Source organism: Toxorhynchites rutilus, chromosome 1, assembly GCF_029784135.1.
Source record: "Toxorhynchites rutilus septentrionalis strain SRP chromosome 1, ASM2978413v1, whole genome shotgun sequence".
In the NCBI taxonomy this organism is placed as follows: Eukaryota; Metazoa; Arthropoda; class Insecta; order Diptera; family Culicidae; genus Toxorhynchites; species Toxorhynchites rutilus.
In genome coordinates this window covers 87750264-87756773 of record NC_073744.1, presented here as the reverse complement: position 1 = coordinate 87756773, position 6510 = coordinate 87750264, and the positions used below count along the sequence as shown (strand labels likewise).

The 6510-nt window shown below is 36.9% G+C and overlaps 2 protein-coding genes and 1 long non-coding RNA gene across 3 annotated transcripts; 2 read left to right on the top strand and 1 right to left on the bottom strand.

Annotated features, from left to right (window-relative positions):
- The first annotated feature begins 1078 nt into the window (after positions 1-1078).
- On the top strand, positions 1079-2427 carry LOC129762882 (uncharacterized). Its single transcript, XR_008740739.1, has 3 exons — positions 1079-1399; positions 1782-2245; positions 2327-2427. It is a non-coding gene; the product is annotated as an uncharacterized LOC129762882 (long non-coding RNA).
- A 728-nt stretch (positions 2428-3155) lies between these two features.
- LOC129762877 (abscission/NoCut checkpoint regulator) lies at positions 3156-4436 on the top strand. The gene is made up of 3 exons (XM_055761451.1): positions 3156-3299; positions 3353-3492; positions 3551-4436. Exons 1-3 carry the CDS (start codon positions 3252-3254, stop codon positions 4326-4328), a joined length of 966 nt encoding a protein of 321 aa, XP_055617426.1. The 5' UTR covers positions 3156-3251; the 3' UTR covers positions 4329-4436.
- On the bottom strand, positions 4328-6171 carry LOC129762874 (nucleolar protein 56). The gene is made up of 2 exons (XM_055761448.1): positions 6014-6171; positions 4328-5925 (listed from the first exon to the last, which is right to left on the bottom strand). Exons 1-2 carry the CDS (start codon positions 6017-6019, stop codon positions 4426-4428), a joined length of 1506 nt encoding a protein of 501 aa, XP_055617423.1. The 5' UTR covers positions 6020-6171; the 3' UTR covers positions 4328-4425.
- Between the last annotated feature and the right edge of the window lie 339 nt (positions 6172-6510).

Here is a 6510-nt window from a genome sequence, read left to right as displayed (position 1 = left end):
AAAACACCCTATTCGTCGTTTACTTGGTTGAAAAAAAATTAAAGTTACAATACTTATAACAAGCCATTCCTCGTAATATACGTAGCACATTGTAAAATGATGATTTTCTAACCTTTTCAGCGTGGAAAGTATACATGAAACCGCAAAATTTGAAGATAAATTCTGATTTATCTAAAAAATTTGAACGAAGTTCATACCAAAAAAACAAACCATCCTCATTTTACTCGCTGCGTCATCTGATTGTAAATCCAACGTAATATCATGGACAGACATACAGCTGTACTAGCGTTGTACGTGTACAGCGTTGTATAGGTACCATCGTACCATTAGTGATCCCCGATAATCGTTCGATTAATCGATTAATCGAATACTTCCTACAGAAATCGATTATTAATCGAACGAATATTACACAACCAGTAATCGAAGCGAACAAATAATTTACTTCGTTAATCGATCCAAACCCAGAGCAAAAAACGTACGGCTGCTGTGGTTTTATCTTGAAAGTCCATCATTATTTTTGACGCTGCCCTAAACTCCTAAACGAAGTGTCGTCAACGCTAATTGAGCTTCGTTTATGAGTTTAGGGAAGTGTAGGAGATAATAATTTTTATAATTTTTTTTTTAAATAAATTTTTGATTCCAAATGGCTTACTAACAAAAGAGAAATATTCTTCTAACTAATTATTTCTCTCAGTGTGACGATTAATCGATTATTTATTTTTTTATCGATTAATCGTATCGAATAACAAATTATTGAAAAGTATTCGATTAGTGGATGAACGATTAGTTTCAAAAATGGGGGATCACTACGTACCATGACAGACATACTTTGGTTGTACATTGTACCGTATGTCAAACTGACAATTAGAATTTTTTCCGATTTTTACCACATATTTCAATGAAAAAGGTTTTTATTTAGCGTTCAAACTATCAAACATAACAACCAAGTTTAAAATCTGAGTTTATAACTCAAGAGAAAGTCAATGAAAAGAACGTTTACCAAACGTTTTGATTCGGTTTGTTCATGCTACCCACCACTAACCGTCTATGGCGCTGCGCGCAGTACAGCTGTAGCCATGTACAGCGGTAAAATAGGTCGGTACAGGTACAACGATTGTACCGAGTTGCTTGCATGGTTCTAGCGCTGTACATGGTGACAGACATACAATTTTCGAAGTACAGCGGTAGAACAGCTGTATGTCTGTCATAAGTATAACCAATTTATAGCGAATTCGTTTTTAAAACTGAGTCAGTGCCAAACTGACTCTGTAATAAAAAAACGTTTTCAGTTTCACGAATGCGGTGGTTTGTTGGTGTGCGTTATATAGTTTGATTCGTTTATATTTGCGACGACAAATGTACAGTTTCGACATCTGGTGGTGATATTAGTGCTTGGGAGGTAAATTATTCTCCATCAGATCAGATTGGGCCAAGTGCAGTGTAAAAATATAAAAGTTTGAATGAAAATTTTTACTTCATATTGTTTAATTCCCTAACACATGTAGTTCTAACACTCACTTAACCATTTGTCAATGCATTTCCTGTTTGATCCACAAATAATTACTATTATAATATAAAATCATCATTAGATCATTATTTTGAAAGCAGGTTTATTCCACCTGAATATCCATCATTATTTCCGCCTCCCGATGAAAGAACACGTAGCTTAATGCTGTCTACTCGAATATACTCTTCAAAATCAGAATCCGAATTGGATTACGATTCCAAAAATACAAAAGCAAAAGCAGCAGGTTTTCCATTTTCATAGTCTTTATTTTCAGATTTTCCAAAACAATACTCGGAACTTGACAGTTCAGTATAGTTGTATTGGTGAACCCGAGTGCCAACCCGTGAAACACCTCAGTGCGAAACTAACAGCTTTCGGGGCGAACTAGTGCGACACTGAGTGCGAAACTGAGTGAATAAAAAAACGTTTTGACAGCAGTTAGTGCAGTACTAGGGTTGAAACTGAACAAAAACGAATTCGCTATTACACTGGAGAAATAGTTTAGTAAAAGCAGCTACCAAATCTTTAGTAGCCAAAACATTGGTAAAATATACAAATGTTTTGTAAATATTACCAAAATTGCGTAAAAGCAATGTCAGACGCAATGAACGTTCCTACCAGAGATTCGTAGATTTTACTTCATACCATTAGTAACTTTGTTTTTTTGTCATACCTAACATCTGTGATGTGCGCACTTTGCAATCGCCATTTCTATTTTGGAGATGAAGCGATTCGGAGGTAAGCATTTTGTTGATGTTACGTTTCATTACATATATACATATTTAATATTATTAACATATGTATTTCTTTTTTTCATAGAGACACGAGAGAACAAACACTCCCTAAATAATGCAAACTAGAGCGATGCAGCAGGAAGAGGAACGGGAACTTTCTTCGTGTACGCTGCTCATAGAATAAGTGATATATTATTATTATAATGTATCCTAAGTATGTGGAGTTAAATGTAATCAAATAGATTTTTTTAAATTAAAAATAATTGTTAAAAAACATTTTTATTATCCCTAATGATTATCTCTCACAAATGAGAAGCAAAATTTTCACTGATATTGCACCAATGTTGGACCAACAAATCGTAGTTTGTTTGACGTTTGTGCCTACCATTTTTCTTTCGTAATATGTACCAATGATTAGTAGGGTAGAAAATGACTAGAGAATTGGTAACATGTACCAAAAAATTCGTCGTATTTACTAACTATTCCTCTCAGTGTAGTGACGAAACGGCCTCACCTCAGGATATACTTCTAGGCGCCTTGATCATGACAAAACTACCCTTAGAAAAATCCTCGGTCGAAAACTACTAAATACATTTAGTAATGCAAAATTAGTAGAATGTACAAATTTTTTGTACATATTGTCAACAAACCCGCATCCCTACCAGAGATTAGTATATTTTACTCGATAACATTAGTAAGCTTGGATATTGTCATATCTGAAAATTGGTGAGAAAAGCGCGTATTAACCATTTTCATTGTTCCCATAAGGCAATACGGAGGTATAATAAGGATATAATTCTGATACGTGCATTTTCGGCGAGAAAATGTAGCCGATATTGGGCTTCCGAATCATGGTTCTGCTTGACATATGTGTTTATTAGTACGGTCGAAAATGACTATAGATTGGTAGTATTTACCAAAAAATTCGTTATATTTACTAATTATTCCTCTCAGTGTAGCAACAGCTAGCAAGTTCAACTTGTGGATCTGTGTTTATATCAGTATTATAAATGGCTTGTAATGGTTGTTCGAAAAGTTTTGGATTATTTCTCAGAGAGGTAAAAAACTAAACATTCTAATTATCGAATTCATGTATGCTAGTTGATTTTAGCATGGCTGTCCCGTGTGCAAATATTCGTTTTGCTCTAAATGTTTGAAATTTTGTTTAACAATTAATGGCCACAAAAAAGAAGTTTGTCGCAGATGTTATGAACTCTCGAAAACTCATAGCATTGCAGCTAATCAGAGAAGGTATTTAATTTCCATGATAACTAGGCTATTTTTTTTAAAAAAACAAACTCATTTCTAGCGATGTTGAACATTCGAATAGCCCACTTAAACCGCATAAAGAAGCGAAAAAGATTGAGCCTCAGACTAAAGTAGAATCAACTGAGGCATCAAATTATAATGATGATCTAATTCGAGAAAGATTAGCGGCATTGAAAGAACACGATAAGAGTAACAACGAGAATTCCAATAATGCAGGATCTACTTTAGTCGATATAGAAAAAAGGCTCGCTGCTCTCAAAGGTGTTGAATACAAGGATTACTCCGGAACGAGTGGCAAACTGTTTATGCAAAAAGACAATCGAAGCCAAGAAGCACAGATAACTGATTTGATGAAGCAATTCGCCGAACAACACGAACTACATGATGCAATGAGTAATTATCGATTGAAGTCCATTGAGGATATCGAAAAACGTTTAGCAAACTTGAGAGATGATTCTCCAGTACCTAAGGTAGTAGAAACACCAAACACCCAAAGCTCATTAAATGTAGAAAATGAAGAAGAAACCGATGACGAAATTGCGAAAAAAATAGCTCAGCGGTTTTTGGAAGAAGCAGAAATTGAGGCAAAACAATCCCCCAAAGAAAACAATGAACTATTCATCACTTTAGACGTTCCAACTCCTCCGAACGTTGCTGACCTTCAGGAACTCCCATGGTGTACAATATGTAATGAAGATGCCGTGGTTCGGTGTATCGGGTGCGATGGGGACCTATATTGTAGAAGTTGCTACAAGGAGTATCATGATGACGAGGAATATAGGAAGCATGAGACCAAACTCTATAAAAACACTGAATAATCATTTTTAGTAGTTTATTGAGAAATGAAGAAAATTTATATATAAACGTCTTATAATCGGAATAGGACTAAACTATAATAAACTGTTGAAGATTTTTTTAGTTTTCGACTTCTTTCTTGTTTTTCTTCTTCTTTTTCTTTTTCTTAGGTTCGCCATCTGCCTCTGGTTCTGCTTCAGCAAGAGTACTGTTGCCATTGGCGGATGTATCTAGTGTTTCGTTTGCATCTCCATTAGTATTTTCACCCTCATGTTTGCGTTTCTTGTTTTTCTTCTTTTTTTTGGCAATCTGCTGTTCGACACTACTGATTTGGGCAGCAGCTTCTATTGCCTCCTTCATCACCTCTAAGTTCTTCCGTGGCGTCTCGCCAGATTCGTAGAATTTCAGACGGTCTTCAACTTGCTGTTTGAGTGCTTCACCGAAAACGTTATTGGGATTTTCGGTAAAACAATCGATCCTGGACGCAATTGAGCACTTGTTTGCCAGAAAGCGTGAAATGCGACCCTTGTTTTTAGCATTGGCTCTTCCAATAAATGAAGAGTTGAATAAAAGGCCGTATTTGGGGGTATTGCTTTTGGTCTTCAAAGCACGGAACAAGGCTTTCTCTGCGCCCAAAATTTGTACCGTCGATGCAGGATACTTGGCGAGGTTCGTAAGGCTACCTGCTTTCGAAATAAGCCTGGCTCCAACTTGATCTCCAATCAGCGACTGCAGATTGGGGGCTACATTGGTCATTTTCGAGTGTAAATATTCTGCCAATTGCTGCCGGTATTCTGACAGGTGGACAACTCGTTTGGCGAACATTTCTATGTTTAACAAATCGATTACCGAAATATCCATCCCCATAGACATTTTGGATGCGTCTATGATAGCCTGGGCTTTCTCCGAGTCCATTACAATCTCCTCTAGGCCTTCCAAACTTTCCTGATTCAGAGATTTGCGGTCTTTTATATAATGGGCTACTTTTGCAAATAAATAATTATCGGGAACAATCTTGACCAGCTCTGGGAAGTGATAAGAATACCATTCTCGGATTCTCATAGAAAATGTGTTAATATCTTTATCCAGCTGGTCTAACAAGGCGATCGACTGTATAATCATGTTGTCGGAACGGTGAACATTGAATTTGACTTTACAACGCGAGTAACTGTGGCCGAGACCCAGCTGAGCTATACCAGCACTCTTGTCAGAAAATCCCTTGACAAGTTTGGGAAAATGATGACGAATTCCTCTCAGTACTTCCGGAACTGCTCCAATGTGAGAACACTGGATGCCTGTGGCTTCAGCAAGAGCAGCACCTAACTTCGGGTCAGCAACGCCAAGCGTGAATTTATTCGATTTCGACTGTTTAGGTAGCACACTGTCTAGAAATACCGACAAGTCATCGGGAACGATGCCTTCCGATATAGCATTCACATTTTCCAAAGCTGCGACAGCAGTTTTGAAAGGAGAAAATCCAATTAACTTAACAATGGAATTGAAACGAGATATATCTGTCACAGATTGTTCTACTTGGGGCAGCAGCATGGAAATCTCTTCAAATTCCTTGACGCTAAACACGGCATAACCAGCGGCGTGTTCGTACAGAATAAACAGCGCCTGAAATGTAAACAATCGAGATTAGCAATGCTTAGAAAACTTCCTTTAACGGAATGTTATAAAATAATTCACAACATATTTAACTTACCATCATACAAGACCTTTCTGTCAATTAACAATTCAAAATTGATATTTGTTAAACAACACAGAAAAACACACGATGAGGATAGACTGCGATCTCGCAGCGGCTAGTCAATAATGCCACAATGACAGCCGGAAGCGCAACCATTTTTGATAAAAAAGAAATACGAAGCACCCCGAGATGTGTATACTTCGGTAAGAACAAGATGTATAGAAATAAAGAATGTGGAATATTTTTATCATTAAGCGTGGGAAAACCAGGGGTATGACTAAAACGTCAAATCTCTCATATTGCCAGTGTACCCAATATTGCTGCGGTTCACTGACATTTTGGTTCTGTCAATTACTATTGTTTACAACTCGGTTCGGTTATATAGTCGAATAGTGGCTAACTTTAAACTCCATGTTAAATGTGAACACCTCCATGTGAAACCGAAACATGAAAATCGCTCATGCAGTTAGAAATAAAGCAGCGCTATTGGCGATCTAACGCAAAACGTAAAC

Excerpts from the sequence above, each read along its gene's own strand:
- LOC129762877 (XM_055761451.1), top strand. The coding sequence starts at position 3,252 with ATGGCTTGTAATGGTTGTTCGAAAAGTTTTGGATTATTTCTCAGAGAG. Across the intron at positions 3,300-3,352 it reads TTGGATTATTTCTCAGAGAG|CATGGCTGTCCCGTGTGCAA; the intron begins GTAAAAAACTAA and ends AGTTGATTTTAG. Across the intron at positions 3,493-3,550 it reads ATTGCAGCTAATCAGAGAAG|CGATGTTGAACATTCGAATA; the intron begins GTATTTAATTTC and ends ACTCATTTCTAG.